This window comes from Oxyura jamaicensis, chromosome 5 (genome assembly GCF_011077185.1).
Source record: "Oxyura jamaicensis isolate SHBP4307 breed ruddy duck chromosome 5, BPBGC_Ojam_1.0, whole genome shotgun sequence".
NCBI lineage: Eukaryota > Metazoa > Chordata > Aves > Anseriformes > Anatidae > Oxyura > Oxyura jamaicensis.
In genome coordinates, this window is record NC_048897.1 from 26379045 (window position 1) to 26399286 (window position 20242).

A 20242-nucleotide genomic window follows, 5' to 3' on the forward strand; every position below is an offset into this window, starting at 1 on the left:
TGCCACTTTCTGGAATAGCTAGAGTAAGTGTGTCCAGCCAGGTCCATTTTTTTTTCATAGAATAAAGCTCATTTGCTTATCATTTGAACTTTCCTATAGCTTCCTCTATGTAATTGTTTAGTCATTAGCACTTTCTTTAGCGATGCATTATCCCTGACATAACAAAGTATTGCATCCTGTCTTCGCTCTTTGTCTGAAGCCAGATGTCTTTGAGCTCTGTATTAGATGTGTTGTGTAAGGCAGATACGAAGGAATAGGAGACTTAAGTAAGCACCGGCACTTAAAGACAACCTTTCTGAAGATGCAGGATCCACAACACCTTTCTCAAGTTCAAATGCCTTCGTTTCTTTGCTGTTCCTGGTCTCCGTGCAGTAATGCTGTGCTGATGGGTGCATCTGCATTGCAGTATACTGCTGGTCATAAAAATGTGGTTGACCCAGGTAATTCAAGGGAGAAATTTTCTACACTGCAGACAGAGGTGGCTGTCACTAGGTGGTAAAGATCATCTGTTTTAGGATAGGGAACATCTTCAGCTCAGGTTTAGTCTGGTAAAGCCAAAGAGTTCAGTGTCATGGCTCAGAAGGGCTCAGAAGTACTGCAGTGTGGTATCAGTGGGATCTGGGATGTAATGTTCCAGACTTACCTTCATAAGTAGTGAGGCAGACCTCGCATTGCAAGACCCATCTCTAGAGACACAGAACTAAAAGATGGAGTTTGCCATTCACTGCTGCCTACCTCTGGCCTCATTTAGTAGCAGGAGTCCACAGACCTTGATAGAAAGAGGTAGGCCAAAGCTAAGTGCTCCTGGAAGTCCAACCAGGCTGAATTATTGGAAAGTATAATGAAAATGTGGGAAAAAAAAGTATTTGACTCCAGAGAATATGCTTGAAAACTTTATAGGTATTTCCTATCACTTTTCTTTTGTAATCTCAATCCACTTTTAATTATCTGTGTCTAATTGTATCAAACCAGGAAGAACAGCGTTCTCTTTTCTGAAGGTGACAACCTTTTGTAATTTTCATGGAGCTTCCTGAAGAGCAAGACTGAGGCCTGAAAGGACGTAGGTGTCACACTCAGCTTAGTCTCAGCAGGACCTCAAGGAGGTTCACCTCAGGGACCTGTCACCAGGAATGTGGGACAGTCAAAGTACTTTCAGATGCCCATCTGCCCCTTCCCCACAAGCATGGCACTGTACCCAGACAGCTGTGAGCTACCTCCCAAGTCATGCTCTAAGGTTTTGCATCAAGATTTTTTGGTTCCAGACTAGTTCATGGCTGTTTGTAAGCCATAGGTGTAACCTGGAGGTGGGGTATGCCTTCTGTGGTTTGGTGCTGAGTTCCTTTGAACAGCAAGAAAGGATTTCTGCCTTGGCGAGCTTGGGCACATTCAGTAAAGATCCAAGACATGAACAGTCTTTTAGTGCTGTCTGATTGTGAGCACTTTTGCTTTAGGTTGGGCAAGGGGTTATAGGGGAAGAGGGGGAACCTCATTCTTTGACTTAATGTCCACTAGAGTTAGTTTGACTGAACCCTGTTATAAGGATGTACCCAAAGGTGTCTGAGCTGTGATTTGAACGTCTAGGAGTTTTGGACAATGAGGAGAAGGAATGACTTTGTTTATCCTCATCACCTGTTTGGAGATGCTCGAGAGCCTCTCCTTACAGTGCTGTTTGCAAACCTCCCTTGCCAAGAGGTTTCTTGATCCCAATATTGATGTAGATTGGCTGCAAGATGTCATCAGCACCTCCAGCAATAAGGGGCTGGTGTGTGATAGCAAGGATAGGAGAAGAGCAGAGATAAAATAGCTGAGAAACAAAATGTTCCTTCATTGCTGTCTTTGATCTCTTAACTCCCAGCTGTGAGAGATCCTGGATGCTGATGGCAGCAATCGACTAATTTTCTGCGGCTTCTGTTGCTTGTACAAAACAGAGCAAGACATTGTCTTCTCTGAGGGGAGTACAAGTGTTGCCATAATGTCTTCTGGTGCAGGCTGAACCTGAGGAGAGACAGGGAATAAGCACAGGCAGCCTCAAGACTGAGGCAAAATGTGCAATTTTATTTCTCCGTCTCTTCTCTGCCTCTTGCTTTGTACTACAATTTCTGCCTCATTAGCTGTCCTTTTTGCAGATTTAAACCCAACAGCAAGCTCCCAGCCTCTGTTCCTGTCTCTGCTGCCTCCTTGATGTCAAAGGAAGAAGCAGAAGCAGCAGGCAGAAAGCTGTTGCATCGGGGCTGGTATCAGCTGGAAAGCTTGTGTCGCTCTCAGCACTGAGGTGTGCAGTTGAAGGAAGGGGAGAGTTTTGCAACATTCATCGAACTGTCCAGCAGTATTTCCCTCCTGACTTGGGAATGGGACTGAGTCCATGAAGATCATGTTCTGTGGGTCACCAAAAAACTGTGGGTAGTAGATTTTGACCCCCTCTATCAATCTCTAGGTTCGGAGAGGTAGCCCAGATATGAAGGTATTTTGAGGTCACTGCTGATTTCCCATGCTGTTCAGGCCTGTCTTGCAAGATAAAAAAAGACATGTTTTGGTTTAGGCGGGTCTGCATTAGAAAGTTATAATCCCATATGTATATGAGTGGGAAGGGATGTTTGGAAGTGAAGTGCTGGTTCATGTTCTTGTAGAGATACATCCATTTTTTGAGGCCTTAGCACCTATAAAAGGGACCGCATTTGTTGGGAGGAACCCATATTAAACATGAAATAGTGAAAAGTCTGCCCCAGGGTTATGCGTACTGAATGCCTCTCCAGTGTTATCATCCAGATTCATATTCCACGTCTCTTACTCCAGAAAAGTGCATGGATAGGAGACTAGGATCCTAGGAAGATAGGATCCTAGGAAGAATGGGATCTCGCTTACTGTTTCTCCTTCCAGCCGACCTACACCGAGGAAACACAGGGAATGCATAGGCAGAGACCTCAGTGGAGACAGTGTCCAAACAAGTGCCTTCCTCAGTGCTCAGAGTGCTTATTTTAGGATAAAGCAGACTAATTCCAACACCTTAAATAAACAGCTTTGGGATCAGCATACCTAAGCCAGGATGGACGGACAGAAGTAGTGATGGAGAGCCGGTCAGACTGGGGCTGTTCTCGCTGCAGTGTGACACAAGCTGCTGCAGACCTGCTGGCCAAGAAGAGCCGGGCTGAAGGGTTGCTCAGCCTCCCTGAGCACACAGCTGCTGGCACTGCAGTTTGGCAGAAAGCTGGCTGTCGTCTCCTCTGCCTGCTGCTGCCAGGCCACCCCTCAAGGCTCCCTCGTTACTGCAAAGCAAAGTGCAGACATGAACTTTGTGGGGCTGCGCTGCCCTTGGCCTTTTCACAGTTCCTGGACGAGATCCATGCTGCCGTTTGTCTGGGACCGTGCCCCTCTGGGAGGTGCAGTTGTGCTTCAGCAGCATGTTAGAAAATGGAAGTGAGGGAGAGAGCTGTGGGTTGCTTCAGCCGCCACTTCCATTGCTGCCAGCCGTACGGGGCTGTCAGCAGTGGAGAATCCCTCCTAGATCCCTGCCATCCTAGCTCCCTACCATCCTAGCTCCCTACCATTTGCACCTCCATGACTTCGCTAACTCAGCTGAAACCAGACGCTAATATACAAATATCCACCTAAGAGTCAAGGACACACAAAAATTTAGGATGTAGTAGAAATACAAAACCCCTATTATATGTTTTCCACTCTTTGAAATGATTGATGTCATCAGGCTTTTTGTGGAGTAGCACAGGGCAGGGTTGGAGTCTGGCTTTCTGCATCAGATCTCTGCAAAGCTCCAGCTATTCTGCCGTCTCCTGGAGCCTTGTTTCTTAGGGAAGCAGAGATGGCCATTAAGGAAAGTTTCAGAGAAGGAAACAGTAGCAATCCTATTGATTACTTCAGGAAGAGTATTAGGGAGAAAGTGTAAAGGACATTTGTGTAATACAATGCCGAAGAGCTAAACAAGGCCAGTATGACTAATGGAGAAAAAGAGGAAGAGGGAGAAAAAAGCTAGCCAAGGAACACAGGAAATAGTGGAGAGTTTATCCTTTGAAGCTTTTCCAAAACTGTCCTTCTAAATTTTTCTTCGTATTTATGGAGGACTCCCTGAAGGAGCCAGTCCGTGGTGCCGTGGGCATCTCTTCACTGTCTCGGTCCCTTTCCTGGACACTCTTTGTGCTCTTGGGAACCCCTCTGCTTTATCACATGCCTCAACCAATGCTTTCAGAAGCTCTGCGCTGTATTTTTGGCAGGACATTATGCTCTGCTGTGCTATACCAAGCCTTTTGTGCTTGCCCATGTTCCCTTATGGGATTCAGCATCTCTTGCATCCTCCACCGTCTCTTTGGCTCAGCCATTCCAGTTTGTGTTCGGTGCTGCACACATTAAATCTGTAACGTCTCTATCCCTCCCTCTCAGCTCTGTGTTTGGAGCTCTGCGCTCACATTTTTTGAGGCTGAGCTCTCCATACCCCTCAGTTTTGCAGCTTGTTTCTCCTCTGTGAGTAGTGGTTGTGCTTCCATAGCAGCGCACAGCCTCCCACAAGGCATTTGAGTAACTCTACCTTCTTCTGGAGGAAAATGGGCAACGAACTGCAGTGTGTTCCTGCACAGGGCCTGTTATGCTTCCTGCTCTTGGGGTCTTTAGTGTATACGTCCCTGAAGTGAGCAACTGAGCGCTCCTGAGAGCTGTGTCACAGGCATAACTCTGTCGGTCCCCCAGGAAAAAAGCTTCAAGGGAGTCCTGCCTACAGCACGGCTTCTGGGGGCCAGGCTTCAGTTCCTAAGTTTGGGGTGAGCCCTGTGGATTTGGGGTGGCAAGGAGAGCTTTGGGGCAGCAGCAACCACTGATCACAAAGACTTGGCTCAGCTTCCTTGTTTGGAGTAGTGGGTTTCTTGTAACGACCAGGCTGCACCTGGGTTGTTCTGTATTTTTTAAAAAAACAAACAAAAAAAACCATCTGTCCAAGCATTCTGCTTTGGGAGAAAGGAAGCACAGCATGCATTAAAGCTAAAAACAAGGATACGGAAGGGATTTTAAAAAGGCAAGTGAAATATCAGGTCCTTTCATCTGCAGAGAGGCTGTTGGTTTGTGCCCTGTCCCCCACGCTGCCCAGTGATGGCAGCCAGGATGTGGCACTCACGGAAGGTGACAGGAGGCCCAGGGAGGCTATTTGCCCTGCGGTGTGAAGGGGCCTACTCTGCTGACTGCTGGCAGAGGCCCGCGCGTCAGTCACTGGATAGCTGCGTACCACCGGGCAGCAGATAATCTCAAGTGCTGAAAGAAGAAATCCACTCCTTGTCAGGTCCCATCAGTGTCCCTCGCATGAAGCCCTGATGCTGCTTAAAGCAGCATACGCTGCGGATGAGGCTAAGCGCCGTATTTACTCGGTAGCCTATGGCAGAGCGCCGAGAAATGCTACGGGTGGTAACTGCTGAGTTAAACCATGAAGCTCCTGGGAGGGATTTTCCATGGTTAGATAACCTGTAGGCTCCAAAGCCCGTCACGTCAGGAGCTTGCAATCAGTGGGCCCGGCCAGGCCAGGTGTCCTCTCATCTTGTGGAGGGATGGGGAAGCCAGCAGGGACGGCACCGTGAAAACTCTCGCCATACCACTTCGGCTGGTCTCGTGCCCTCAGACTTCAGGCCCAAGTTCAAAATTCACTGCAGCATCCATCTAGCAATGCGATTTTGAACGCACTAGGGAAAGGTACTTGTTTCAATAAAGACAAGTAGAAACTGACATCCTATTATAATGGCAGTTTGTGGAAAATTTCCCTACCAGAGCCTCGTGGTGTAAAAGTTTGCACATGCAAATTTTAACATCAAGTATGCAACTCGCTCGCTTCTCATACATACCTATTTTCATTTTCATTTATGGGGAAATCACTTTGAAAAGCACACATACAAACAAAAATTGTGGTAGAATGAGCCCATAATAGAGCTTTCAATAAAATGAAGAATTGCTCAGCTTTTCAGTAATTTTGTCTGTTTGTTGTATTTTGTGCAGCATTGTCTAGCTGCCTGATTCTGTGGATATCTAAATCTAGTTTCCCCCCGCATTTATCCCCGTTTTACAGAATCTTCTCATAATTACTAGTACTTAACAGAAAACCTGAATTCATGCTAAAGCATTTAATTAGTCAAAATTGTGTAATAGAAGATTTCTTCCAGATACCACTTAATGGTCATTAGAAGCTCTGATTCAAAGCCCACTTAAGTCAATTGATGTCTTTTGTTGACTTCAGTGCATTGTGAATCTGGCTCAGTATATTCAGAAATGTGAAGCTAATGGCTACAATAGCAGCAGGAAATACTCTCCGTGGATGGCCAACTTCTGTGGTTCTCCATTTGCTTCCGTAATGGCCTGCTGAAGAAGTTCTGGATAAACGTAATGAAAGGCCACTTTTGGTGAAAAATCAACTAAATTCAGAGCTGCAGAAGAAGATATTTTAATGTTTCATCATTTAAAAGCTATTTTTTTCCACTTACACGCTATTTATGCTCCCATTGAAATTAAGGATGCAACTGATACAATGCGGAATTGCTTAGATATTGTAGTGGCTTAAGTTTATTTGGAAGAATGATATCTCCACAGCAGTGGCCCTAGCCCTATTTGTATAAAACTATTTATATTTTAATGCTGTTCTCTCGTTTCAAGAATAGCCTTTTTATTCTGTTATCATGGAAGAATGTGAAAAAGTGACTTAGATGGGCTTCACCAAAGCCAGTCTTTTTTCATCATTTTTAACTTTCAGTCCCACATGAGCTTCACAGAAGCAAAAATACCAAAGTAATGAAATCCTGGGGTCTGTTCATAGGATGTTTCTGGTATGGCAAAATCGCAGACTTTCCAGAGAACTTGAGATTACTTTCTTGCTGTCTCGTACCTTTGTTTTTGCCAATTCAGCTCAGTGAAGTGGGTGGAAATACTATCACAGTGATTTACTTTGTACTTTCCATGCACTCATCATAGAGATGCAAATTACTCTGCAGCAGGCCAGACACTGGAGAAATTAAGTATTTTGGTACAAGGTTTCCAGCCAGAATTCTAGCCTGAGGAGTTAGATAAGCATCCAAATCTTTGCATCCTTTGAAGTTCTTCTCAAGTCCGAATAATTTTGAACTTGGTGAAAGTTCATGTCCAGTTTGCGTTTCTAGTAACTGAGGGACGGTCTTGAACGTTATTTCATTAATTGCTTCCAACCATAGCAGGTCAACATTAGAGAGCTTGAGTTTCAGATGAAAGCCTGCCTCCTCTCTTGCTACACACCAGTTTGCTGAGATTAGGGAAAACAACACAACAAATGTACAGCCTGCAGGGCTTTTTTCTCCTCACCAGCTCTGCAGCTCCTTCTCGGGCCACCTTTTTGAACAATACAGGAGTCGCTGGTGTCGCTGGAGAAAGAGGGAGCTTTGTGGCGTGCTGCTGGTGAACTACAAAGCATCCAAGGAGAACGGTCATCGGCTGTCCCCCAGCTTTTGGGGTATAGCTGGTCTTTGAGAAATACAACTCTTAATGTCGTGCCTAGTGCTTAGGCAGATTTGCTGGGTAAAATACAGCCTGGTAATATGAGACAGCTTTCCACCTCATTTTTCAAGTACTCACAGCACCTTATGGGTGATGGGTGACCCAACTGTTACTGAGCACAGGGATACAAGAGAAGAGGAAACTCCCTTCATCACTGAGACACATGATGAGGATGGCACACAGCTCCCTCCACCAGCTCTCCATGCCTTGTAGGTGAATGAGCACCCCGTGTGTCTGTGGTGTGGAAGGCGAGGGAGCAGGGCACTTGTCGTCAGAGGAAACTGTGCTGATGAGATGGGCTTAAACTAGAGAGATGCGAGTTCCTCTGGGGGAAGAAGGAGGGTGAATTAGAGGCAGAGGAGAGGAACCGGAGCTTTGCGTTATTCCTCTAAGGGTTGTGTTGCCCTCATGTTGCTCTTTGTCATTAGCTGAATCACTGGAGCATCCTGTCAAATCAGCCTCCTGCATGGATTTTTAAAGCCCCTAATTGGCACCTGCAAGGTTACAAGTTAGCAGAGTGTCTCTGTTTGCCCTGCACAGCCTTTCACAGCTTTTCCCCCTGCGCCAAGGCACTGGAGTACTACATGGTCGATAACCCGCCATGGCATGAGGCAGCCCAGGCTAACGCTGGGATCCCATCACGTGCCCTGGTGTTCGTGTGACGCAGAGGGCTCCACTTTTTTTCTTTCCCTTTTAACCGTTATGCAAATATTTCTCCATGTTTCCTGTTTAGCACAGACTCTGAGCCTCCCTAGACGTGCTATTCCGAGCTTGGCCTGCTTTCTGATAATTGCATCTGTATCCAGGCAAGCACCCCTGCAGGGTTTCTCTGCTCCCCTGGCCTTGCCAGCTCTGCTGGACAGCACCCTGCAAGGCCAGGGCTGAGCAGAAAAGGCCTGCCAGCAGCTGGCACAGCTCTGGGGAGAAAGGCAAAGCCTCCTTTTTTTGTGTGTGTAAAGGAGATTCCTCTCCTTTGGCACTCCATTCTCCTGAGCAGAAAACCACTACTGAGACCCCCAGTCGGTGTCCAACCCCTACCAATTTCTGGCTTCTCTGGGGGGATAAGAGCCAGGAGAGCCCCCCAGAGACAGCACCTGCAGGAGTCATGTCATGAGCGTGGTCCGTTGCTGCCTTTTGGGAACTGTTGTGTTGCTTTGGAGGGGAGAAGAAGCACAGTACTGCTGGAAGGGCTTTGAGGATGATCTTTATCAGATTGCTGTTCAGAGAGCTGGGAATCACTCGTTGAAGTGGAGCCACTTCTGTCTTGCCACACAGTGGCCAAAGCCTGAACTAGGAGAAATAAAGTAGTAACACTTCCCTTTCATAATGCACTGAAGGCTTGCACGAAGGACTTGCAAAAGGCCTACTTGGACAAGTAGCAAGTTAGTTTTATCCCTGGATTACAGCTAGAGAAGGCAGCTGACTGTGGAAAGCAGGCTGCTGCCTGTGCTGGGGAGAGCAGCACAAGGCCAAACTGAATATGTTGTGGGGAAGTGCTGCCACAGGCACATCAAGCCAGATGCTTTTTGCATACCTGAGGTTGAAATTATGACCTCTGAAACTGTATTTCCTCTCAGGATTTAGTTTCCAGGAAATGAAACATATGTGCAGGACCTTCCGTACTCATCCACTGAAAGCGATGAAAGTACAGTAACTTGGGCTGTTTCCTTTTAGTTGGTTTCTTGCGTAAGTATGCGGGTAGGAAGTATTTGCTTTCTTGTCTGATTTTCTCTTACTGAACACAGGCTGTGCAGTGCTGTAACTGAATTCCTTTCTCTGAGCAGTAATCATAAATCACCGCCTCATCTCTTGCTGTAGGACAGCCACCAAGCTGGGCCCTGACTGGATGCTGCCATCCATCACTCACTTGGTCTGAACGTGTGCCGCCACAGCACCCCCCAAGAGGTTTTCAGAAGTGAGTCTTCTGTGCAGTCAGAGAGCAAATCTGCAGGGAATTTCATCTTCTGCAAGCAAGAGATGCCCAGGAGGGAGAACGGGGTTGGATGATCACTGCTATAGCTAGTGTGGTGGTCCCATTCCCCTTGAAATTGCTGGTCTCCCTCATCCAAAGGGAACTTTGCTGTTGGAGTTTCAGTTTCTGAGTGGTTACAGTGCATGATGCTGATGTCTGAATCTCAGTACTGCTGGCGCATTGTTATGGGAGTAGGTGCTGCTTCTGTTTGATTTTTCTTCTTTCTCGAGGCAAATTCAGCTTACACAGCTCTCTGCAAATATCAGTGCACATCTCATAGGAGAAAAGAATAACAGGCCTTTTATAGGAGGAGACAAAAATGACATAAAGGAGCTCTCCTCCTGTTTTTTTTGGTGGAGTAGCTGTACAGTTGAGATCTACCCAGCTCTGGTTTCCTACTGTATAAGTGGCTTTGATCTAAGTGCTAGTCATGAACCAGTTATTCCTACAGAGCTGTCGCCATCAGGTACTGTGTACCACTGAATTCACGGCAGTTGTGGAAGCACCGACCTGTGTACATACATGTTTATATGCTGAGGCATATACATGATTCCAGTAGAGCCTCCTGATATACTTTTCACCTGTTCTTGAAGTAGCTTCTTCCAGAGATCCTAAATGTGGATGGAAGTGGATCTGTCAAATGGCTTTTAAGTCTGCAGCGTGTCTTTGAAAGAATAAGACTGATACATGTGCAAAAACCCTTTCCTCCATCCTGATACACAAGGTCAAGTGTGATGTGGTGCTGGAGTTGCTTTTGTTGTTTTTGTGTGGTGGTATCAAGGAAGAGAGATGTGGGGTGACAATCAGTGTGCCAGGAAACCCTCGTACTCTTCACAGTGCTGGAAAACCAGCACCTTCTGATTTCCCATCAGGTATCTGACTTGCACTCAAGGAAAGTTGGCTGTGTTCAGGTTTAGTGGAGGATGACATCTCAGGAAATAAGAGGACATCAAAAATTAAGGACCAAGTTCCTAATTACTCATCTGATCCCTGCTGAGGAGGTGTTCATGGGTGGTTTTGTAGCTTGTTTGTGTTTTAATTGTTAGGATAGCAGCTTCAGGACAATCAGTAATTTAAAGGACTAAAAAAAACCTACATAGTTGTTCGTATCTTCATCTTTAGGTCATTTTCTTGCCTTTGTGGATTCCTGGAAATTTGTCATGCCTGACTGTGCATTGCTTAGACTGTGTCTTGTTGGAGAGTGTATTTCAGTTATCTACAGTCTCCACAGTGCTACGTTCACTCCCTTCAAGTTAGCCTAGGTCAAATCAGAGCGGTTACAGCGTGGCTTTGAGCAGCACAGAGCAATTTTGCTAGCAGCTGAGGAATTGCACTGACTTCATCTCTAATGAATACCCTTAGTAAATTCAAGTTCAAACCACATTGCAGTCGTGATAGGAATTTTGGGTAAGAGCAAGACTTGTACTAATTACAGGGACTTAGTCACAACTTATTAACTCAGTGTTAAAGACACGCTCTTAGAAGTAGCCGTGCTTAGACAGATTGCGAATTGAGAGAAAACACGGTCTTATGCTTAAGGCTCTGAACACCAAGGTTCCAGTAATCGGGTTTAATTTCTTGTTGTGCCTTGTACTTCTTATGCCACTTCTTTTATTTCTTTCTCTTTCTGTGCCTCAGTTCTGCAGCTGTTAAATCACATTGCTCTTCCACTATTTGTCTCCCCTACATACACGTCAAGTTCTTCAGAATGGGAAATTTCTTGTATTAGTGGAGTATGTAATACATAGTGCAATGTGGCCTCTCCTGTGCCTGTGGGAAGTCAGAAGAGCCCTAAATGCCGTGTTGGAGCTTCCGTACTTTGGGAATTTGTCACTGCTTTGGGTTGTGAGGCAGGAGCAGCTTTGGATGCTCACCTAGCTCCTGCCGCTGACTCCCTTTGGTAGATGTGGGACTCTTCTTTGAACTTTGAAACTTTGCTTTTTTTCTGTCCTGCAGGACAAGGAGTGCTGAGGCTGGATACATTATTTTTTCTTAAAGTATTTTTTCTTAAAGTATTTGATTGCTAAATATTATACATGGTTGCTATAAGTTGAAGAATCCCCTGCATATGTAGAGGAGTGGGAAATGGATAAATGGGAAAAAATGTGTGGCGATACGTAATACATTCAAATACGTAGCTTCTAATCTTCTGTATTTCTTTTTGTTTCTTCCAGGTGGAGCGGGAAATAGCCATCCTGAAGTTGATAGAACATCCCCACGTTTTAAAGCTGCATGATGTTTACGAAAATAAAAAATATTTGTAGGTATTACTGGCTTTTGCCAGAGAAAGGGGAAGGGAAGGAGGAAGAATGGGAGGGAGAGGAGGGTTTTGGACTCAGTGTCACTTCCAAAAGAATGGTGGGGGGGGTGTTGTGTTTCATCTGGTCTCCATGTCATATCTGATATTTGAATGAATTTGAATTCTTGTCTTTTCTCCTTTTCTTCTTTGTACTTTACTTATATGCTGTTTCTTTTTCTACTTAAAATGGAGGAGAGAGAACAAACTGTTTTTCTATCAAAGAGCAAGAGGAGAGGAAGGTTTGTACCTGTAAGATCTGGAACCATTTGGAATCACAACCATAACAGATTGTTAAGTGAATGTTTTGGATAACCTCCCTTGCCTAGTAGTCTTCATTGAATCCCTTGATTCTCACTGGCACTGTTTTAAATTTGCCACCAATAATAAATTTGGGTTTTGAGGGCCACTGAAATCTCGTGGTTCGGCAGTAAGAGTTAACTAGCAAAGCCTTTCTTTCTCAGATCATTGCCAGTGCCAAGCAGGGATGTTGCCCACAGACAGAGTCATTTTAGCTTGACAGTGCACTAGATATGTTGAATCTGTTGTCAAACAAACAGGCCACATTAATCTTGGCACAACAGGAAAAAAAATCAATGCTCTCCAAATGGAAAAGGGCAAACCAGTAGGGAACTCAATGTTATTTTCAGCTTTTTAACAGGTTATTGCAAGTAGAATAGAGTGTTTAAAAAAAATTAAACTATTTTTAAGAACCACCATCCATCAGTGACCTCTCCTTAATGTCACAACACAAGAAGGGAATAACTGTTTACCCAAAGAAAGTGTGTTGAATGGAGGTAACAATCCCTCATGGACTTTTCAGCCAGCCTTGTTACTGGAGCAATGAATTCCTGTTCTAGGAAGTGAGACCTCTGTGCCAAAGGGTTAGCTTAGTAGAGCAGGCAGTAATTTCTTTTGGATTTCCTGTCCTCCTCTGGGGCAGCGCCTGCCATTTGCGGTGAAGTGGGGTTGCCAGAGTGCACTCGTGCAGGCACGGGGTAGAGGCTGGCTCAGATGCTTTCTGAGCTGGATGCTGAGTGCTCTGTCCTCAGTGGCACAAATGGTCATGGCTCCATTAAACCTGGCTTGCCCCAGCTGAGGATGGAGGCCCAGATGTGATGCAGACTGCTGTGTGTGCAGGAGAGGGGTAGGAAAGGGAAGTGAGGCTTAACAGCCGGGATGTTGTCCTTTAATCCAGAGAAGGGGTTGGTGCCATTTGTAAGAGTACTCACCTCTGTGTTCTGCTTTCAGTGTGGGTTGGATCAACCCCCCAGGCTTTTCTTCAGTTAAGAGAGAAAAAGGAATGTTCTTTGTGGTTCTTGTTTATTTGGATGTTGCGTATTTTAGGTGTACACACATACGCGCATGCCCTAACCCAGTGTGCAGCTGATGTGTTCCAGGTAGGTGTGGTATACCCGTGTGCTGCAGACAATGTAGGAATACCTGAAGGACAAAGGCCATGATCACCACTTGGGGTGAGGAGAGGGGTTACAGATGTACTGAAGCTTTTTTGTTGCCCTGAACACCAGTGAAGTCAGCAGCTGAACTGAACAATCCTTTCCCCTGAAAGGCTTGGGGCATATTTTGCTCCAAACAAAGAATACCTAGTGCTCAGAGCAGTGGGGATGGTCTTACACCAAGACTTCCAAAAAGTGACTGCATTTCTTGGCAGACAAGTTGTCTTCCTGCTGAAGATCACCTTGTAAAGGGAAGCATCCCGTATCTTTAAGCTATATCTGGAATTCCTGGCTTCTAAAAAATGTTGGGCTCCAAATTGGGCTTTGCCAGTGACACAAAGTCATCTTTGTGCCATTGCTCCTGTCAGAGCTGTGTCAGAGCTGCTGTCTGCCTCTCTGCACTAAGGCACTGAATCCCTCTGCTGAAAGACGCTAACTCCCTGAAAGTGCCAGTGACTCCTAATATATTTCATTTTTTATTAGTCACTATTTAAAAGAAAGGGCATAATGTAGAGCTGTTGCCAAGCCTTCCTGTTCAAAATTAGAAACAACCATAGTCTTGGATAAAACTAAGAGGCAGAAGAGAGTGCCTGTGGAGGGGTGAAGTGTGTGTGGGATGAGAAGTGCATATGCATGTACTTTCCCAAATAATAAGGCATGGTGACCTCTAGTTCTCACCACCACCAAAAGAAGGATTGCTCTCTGGTTGTGGCAGCGCCTTTCCATCACGCCTGCCATCTCAGCAGTAACGATAGTGGCATGGTTTCAGAGGAGCTTGTGAATTATGGGTGATATTTCAGATGCCAGAGACTAATCACGATGCAGCACCAGGGAGTATTTCCTCGATTCATGTTAATTTCACAAATCATGTTTGACTTTTGGTTTATGATTTGATTTGTGACAAGGGGCTTTGGTTGAGTAGATTCCTAATGCAACCATGAATCAAGTCCTTTTTCCACAGTTTATTTAACACTGAAAATGAGTTTCAAAAAATAATAACAAAAAACTGTTAGCATATCTGTGTTAGCCTAGCAGTCATTCTCCATTTGTTTTGTTGGTGATGGCGGTGTTACTGTTTTTATCAAGGTGGTCAGAGAGATGGAGATGGTTATGAGCCCTAAGACTTTGAGCTATATATGCTGTATTTTGAGTCGTCGTACTTAACCATAAGACTGTGGACTGTAATTCTAGATACAGAGGGGAAAAACACAGCTCCATTGCAGCTCTCTGTATGTGTGCTGATACACCACACCAGATACACATTATGTTGGCTAAAATAGTATTATTGCAGACAGTTGTTCTATCTTGTATTTGTTGCATGATCACACTGACAGCCTTTAAGCAAGACTGGGACCCCTCAGTAACAGGTAATTTAGAAATAGCTATAGGCAATCTGTGCCTCCCTGTCTCCCAACAGATAATGTTAAGGGACAAAACAGCCTGGAAGGGTGGGCAGGGAGGTCATCCTCCCATTTTAAAGATAGAGAATGAGGTAAAGCAGGCTGGTGTGGGGTAAGCCCAGAGTACTCTTAACAACTTACATTGCTGATTCATAATGGGGAGTGATCAATGAGCTGCCAAAATTGGAGTGTGCACCAGTAATTACGACTAACCAGGTTCAGATGGTCAGGAATTGTAGGGAAATGTAAATAAACTAAGGGAATGAGCAAGATAACAGCAAAGCTGAGATTTAGACATATTCTTTAATGCACATTGGAGGGGAAACACTCGTTTAGTCTTATGGTTCTGTGTGGCAAATAAACCACATCAACTGGGGTGATGGTCCTCTTTCCTCTGTGCTACATATGGAAGATGTCTTCCCTGAATTGGCCCAAGATGGAGTTTTGTGTAGCAGAAAAGGGAGGAGTTTATACATTATTAACAGCTCTAGCACTGTGAATGAGCACAAGGTTCTTGTGAGGAGGCATTGAGGATTAAATAAGGGGAGACAAAGCTGCGTGAGTGAAGTTTTGTTTTTTTTCTAGGAAGTAATCTTACATTTTATTTTTAGATCTCTGATAATGTACATTTATGCAGTAAACTCAGCTTTCCTCGTGGTCTTATAAAAGCAATTGTCCCACTGTTGGAGAAACTGTTTGCATGCAGCACAAGTGCCATCATAGAGTCCAGAGGGAAAGGACCTTCCCTGTCCAAAGCGGATATGTCACACTGATACAATTTTGCTGGAGAAGTCCTGACAGAGCTGGCATTATCCGTTCAATCTCATTTCATCATCTCTTCGGTTTAAATTAGTGGAGTTTTGGCAGGAAGTGGGAATGAGATAGAATAAAGACATCCTTGGACCATTCCGTGCCCTTTTGCTGTGGATGTTTCTACTAGTATTTCTTGACTCCCTTTCCATCAATATGGCTGTATATATACCAGTAAATTTCTACTCACAGGTGCATGTAGTTATTTGTATATATATGTATATATTTATATCCAGGCATTTTTTAATCTTTACACTTCTGATTTTTTTTTCAAATTTTGTTGGAACATTTATTTTAATCTCCCTGTTCTTCAACTTGATCAGCATTTTAAAGAAGAATCTGTTTTGAGAGAAAGGGTGGACATCAGAATATTGGCATCATCTCCCATTCTCTGAAATGCACCATGCATTCATCAGCTCTTTTTCTGAGCACAAAAGTTCTCCTTCTCATCATTCAGCAGGACCGTGCTATCACTGGGCAAGTGCCCAAGCCTCGTTGCAATGTACACAACACGCCTCCTCCTGATTTCAGAGGTGAAGGTGCTTCCCAATGAGCCAGATAACAAAATTAAAATGTCCTCCTACCCGCGCACAGCTCACGGTTCTGGCTTAGACAAGACCAGCTGCCAGTAGGTGTCAAAGACTTACAGCTCCGGTGCTGTCTGCAGAGGCATTCATGCTGCCAGTCCTTTCCTGCAGGGTTTTCCTGTAATTCTGTTCCTTTTTTGTTAAAAACTAATTGTGAAGTGACAGAGGATGCAAGAAAGAGAAGAAAGGATTCTGCTTGTTCTTTTGTTATCGTTGGCCCAGGACTTTGGCATTCTATCCATCTGTGGGGAAAAGCTGTCAAAAGGCAGAAGGAGGGTTCAGAAAGTTGGAGTAGCTCCAAGGGCTCAGCACTGAAAATTAATTTCCTGATAGGCATGCTTCTTGGTAGTCTGGTCATGGGGGGTCAGATGCTGTGGACACAGGGAAAGAAAACAAAACATGACTGGAAGACAAAACGATGTCCCATCTGGGCCACGGTTAGAAATGAGAGAAATGTTCACAACCCCTTTGTGAAATGTTCACTTTGGCCCCTTTTCTTCTGCTGCTGAGGTGTTTTAGTACTGCCAGGAATTAGAGGCACGGGGGCGGTTGGAGTTGGGAGTGGAGCCAGCGCGTGTGGGGCTGGGCGCCGCAGGTGGGCCTGGGGCCACAGAGCTCGTGGGAGGCCGAGGGGAGCGGGGGCTGAGCCCAGGATGGTGTCACAGCCTGCAGGATGCCAGCCTGGCACGGGGTAGCGGTGGTTAAAGGTACAGTCTGTGCAACACGGCGTTAATAAGCTCTGCCCAAAAGCCTGACGGTGTCCTCTGCTCACTGCCTGACACGTGAGGTGGTGAACTTCCGTGGTGTTGGGCCTCTTGGCCTGGCGTTGGGAAACAGGCCCTCAGTGCCGCAATTCTCTCACACAAGCACTGGTGAAGGGTAGATGCAGTTCCATATTCTCTAGGTATTTAAGGGCTGAAATTCTCCTTCAGAGAAGTTTTGTGCAACTTTGGGTGTATCCAGGCCTTTGTCGTTAAAGGAAAGGCCTCTCAGCTCCCAGGAATAAGCCCCAGAAGTGTACAGTCACTGGCAGACTTGCAGCGGTGAGCAGACGCATGTTGTCTCATCTCAGCCCGTCCTGCACAGAGGATCCCTCTGTCTCTTCCATCTCGTGTGCCCATTCAGGAGATGCTGTGGTGCCTTGGCATGCGTGGCTGCTCTCCATGAAGGCAGTGCTCGAAACACTTTTCATCCCCAGTAAGTCACAGGTACAGAGCACAACAGCGGTAATTCCTGCTACCTCTCTTTCCTCTCCAGAATCCCCATTCTCTGCAAGTCCAAACTGAATTAGCAACCCAATACGATCTCCGCTCAAACAAGCAGATCACAGTTAAACTTGTCTTTCGGAAAAAGAAATCTAATGCATGCACATTTTCTTGCAGGCAAGGAAAATATAAAAAATAAGGAGTTCCTGGCCCAGTGCCAAATCAGGGTTTAAAAATTCATGCCCGCCATAAGAATTTATATAACTTCTGAATAATTTATAGGCTGCGCCAATAACAAGGGGCTTAATATCTGATAGAGATTATTTAATCAATAGAAAACAGTGCAGGGAAAAAGCCGTCAAAGAATTACAGCTTGTCAGTCAGGGCTGGGCAGCTTTTAACCCTTCCTCTGCTATTCAGATGTTATTTCATATATATGCATGAAAGGGTGTTTTACAGAGTGGTAGCATGGGAGAGGAATCACCAGGACTTTTTTTTATTATTATTATTTATTTATTTTTTTCTAGAGGCTTTTCTTTGGCAGTCTGTCGCTCCAGACAGATCCCTTGCTGATTCACCACAGCTTTGAAATGTGTTGAATTTTCTAGCTCTTAGCTGAAAGTAGTTAGTTTTTGATGAGTCGTCTGCTGGGGATTTTGGGTTCCTGCGAGATGGTTCACACTTTAACAGGATTGGTGCTGGTGCCTAGCAAATGACATTTGTGGTGTGGCTCTTTTGGTTTGTGTGTGATTCTGTGGCAGATCTTTGTGTAATAGAGCAAGAGCTTTTTACATGTACAGGCTCTAAGAAGTGTAGGGACAGGAAAGAGCTAAAAATGTATCTGTTTTTATAAAGGAGATTCCTACTTGACTTGTGTCCCTGGCCTCAGTAATTGCTTGGACATCTGTGTCAACTCCAGATTGTCTTAATCTATGCCATGTTCCCTGGTCTTCATATTATTATTTGCAAGATTTTCATATAATCATATATTAAATAATATGACAAGAGTAGCTGAACATCTCAGCACATATGGTAATTTCACAAAGTTCCTTACCCATACGCATTGTGCCACAAAGCAGCAAGCTCCTGAGCATGGAGGAAATAAGCAGGAACTCCGCTGATTTTCTTTCTTTTTGTCTGTGTCTCATTCTGTATAATTGTATCTGGGTTGTACATCTCATTGTAGTGCACACCTGAAGTTGTGCATCTTAAAAGCTAGCCAGCCCCACATGAATACCCAGTCTAATTTCTGGCATAGTAAAAGCCCTAGAACATCACCCAGTGGTTACTAAATTCAGGCACATGTAGAAGACCAACCTACTTGTTTAGGTTTAATTGAGGTGGTGCATCATATGGGTAAATATTGTACCATTCAATAAAAAATGGAATATTAACCGCTTCCCTAACAGGCAGCTAATCACATGCCCTGATGAACCTATTGCCTGAGCAAAACAAGAAGCTGCATGAATTGACTACCAGTCCTAGAGCACCAGAGACTATTCTTGTTACTTGTATTATTTTAGCATTTATAACACTTACCTGAAATACCTTGTGTTTCAGTATGAGTTTTCATCAAAAGATCTCTATCCTTTTAATGCTTTTATAGTAATAAATACATTTGTATCACCCCAGAGGATCTAATTTGTGTAGCTGTGAATGTCTCATAAATTTTCTTCATCTATAAGGCTGAGAAAACAGGAACTGCATACCCACACTAGGATGTATAGTGATGGGCTGCTGTGGGCAATCCCATCTGGCACGAATTTTAGTATTTCACACCATTCCTGCTAATGGTTTACAGACAGCTTTTCGTCTTCTACAAATTATAAGTGGGGTGTTTGTTTTTGTTGTTATTATTCTGCCATAGATATCTGGTAATGCATGATCCTGGTGTTTTCTGTGCCAGACGGTCTTTCTTTAACAGCATTTTTCCAGGCATTGCTCAGAGCCAGCCTGTTTATTTTGTTGCAGCCCTGCTTTAGAGGTAGCATGTAGCAGTGTTGCCTCAGTGGGAGTACTGTGAGTTAGTTCTCAAAGTTCCCCAAGGCCTGGGCAGAGACATCCTTTAATAAGGTGTAACATAATTCACCAGGTGGGAAGGAGAAACCATCACGTCTTCATGGCTGTTTTAAGTGATGTCTTTGTAGTGTTGCAGCACAAAGGCAACTTCGCTGTGCTGGCACTGGACAAGAAGGGGGCAAAAAGAGAATCTGTACACCAGTCAGCTTGGAATTCAGATCACAAAGCAACTACTGGAAACCTCATGATGGGCAAGTCGAGCTGTTGTCAAGCATTACGGCAAAGAACGGTCTTCAGGAATGAGCTGAAGAAAAACAATGACGTAGCTCTGTGGTTAAGAAGAATGGTTTCCTTCCAAGAGTAGGGATGTTGTGAAAGCACAGAATTATTTGCCTGGAAATTTAACAAACTCATGGAAATGTAACAAAAGGAGGAGACAGTGGAGACATGGAAGGAGTGGTCAAAGTGGAAAGCTAAGAAAATGATATTGCAGTGATGATCATATACCTGTTTTGAATTGCTAGTAGTAGGGCAAGAATATATCAAAATGAAAGAGAAGATGATAAATTAATCAATATAGAAGTTATCTAGCTAAAATTAGACAAGAATTTTTAGCATTTAACAGCCTCAAGTTGTTCCAGGGGAGGATTAGATCAGATAAGAGGAAGAATTTCTTCATGGGGAGGGTGGTCAAGTATTGGAACAGGCTGCCCAGGGAAGTGGTGGAGTCCCCATCCATCCCTGGAGGTATTTAAGAGATGTTTGGATGTGGCACTAAGGGACGTGGTTTAGTGGTGGACTTAATAGGTCAGGTCGATGGTTGAACGTAATGACCTGAAGGTCTTCATTTATTTGGGAGGAAAGGAAGAAAACTGTACTGATTTTTTTATCTGAAAAGAAAATTTTTGCAAGGTGGTTTGTTTTTTGTTTTGTTTTTGTTGTTGTTGTTTTGTGGGGGGGTTTTGAGTGTTGGAGCAAAAACTTTTGGTCTTTTAA

At 44.6% G+C, this 20242-nt stretch overlaps 1 protein-coding gene across 15 annotated transcripts in view; it reads left to right on the forward strand.

Annotated features, from left to right (window-relative positions):
- The window catches only part of BRSK2 (BR serine/threonine kinase 2), a 302619-nt gene that overhangs the window by 180660 nt on the left and 101717 nt on the right, over positions 1–20242 (forward strand). For all 15 annotated transcript variants that reach the window (XM_035327416.1, XM_035327417.1, XM_035327421.1 and 12 more), the window contains exon 3: positions 11647–11732. In XM_035327416.1, the coding sequence (XP_035183307.1) occupies positions 11647–11732 (86 nt within the window). The remainder of the gene's footprint in view (positions 1–11646; positions 11733–20242) is intronic.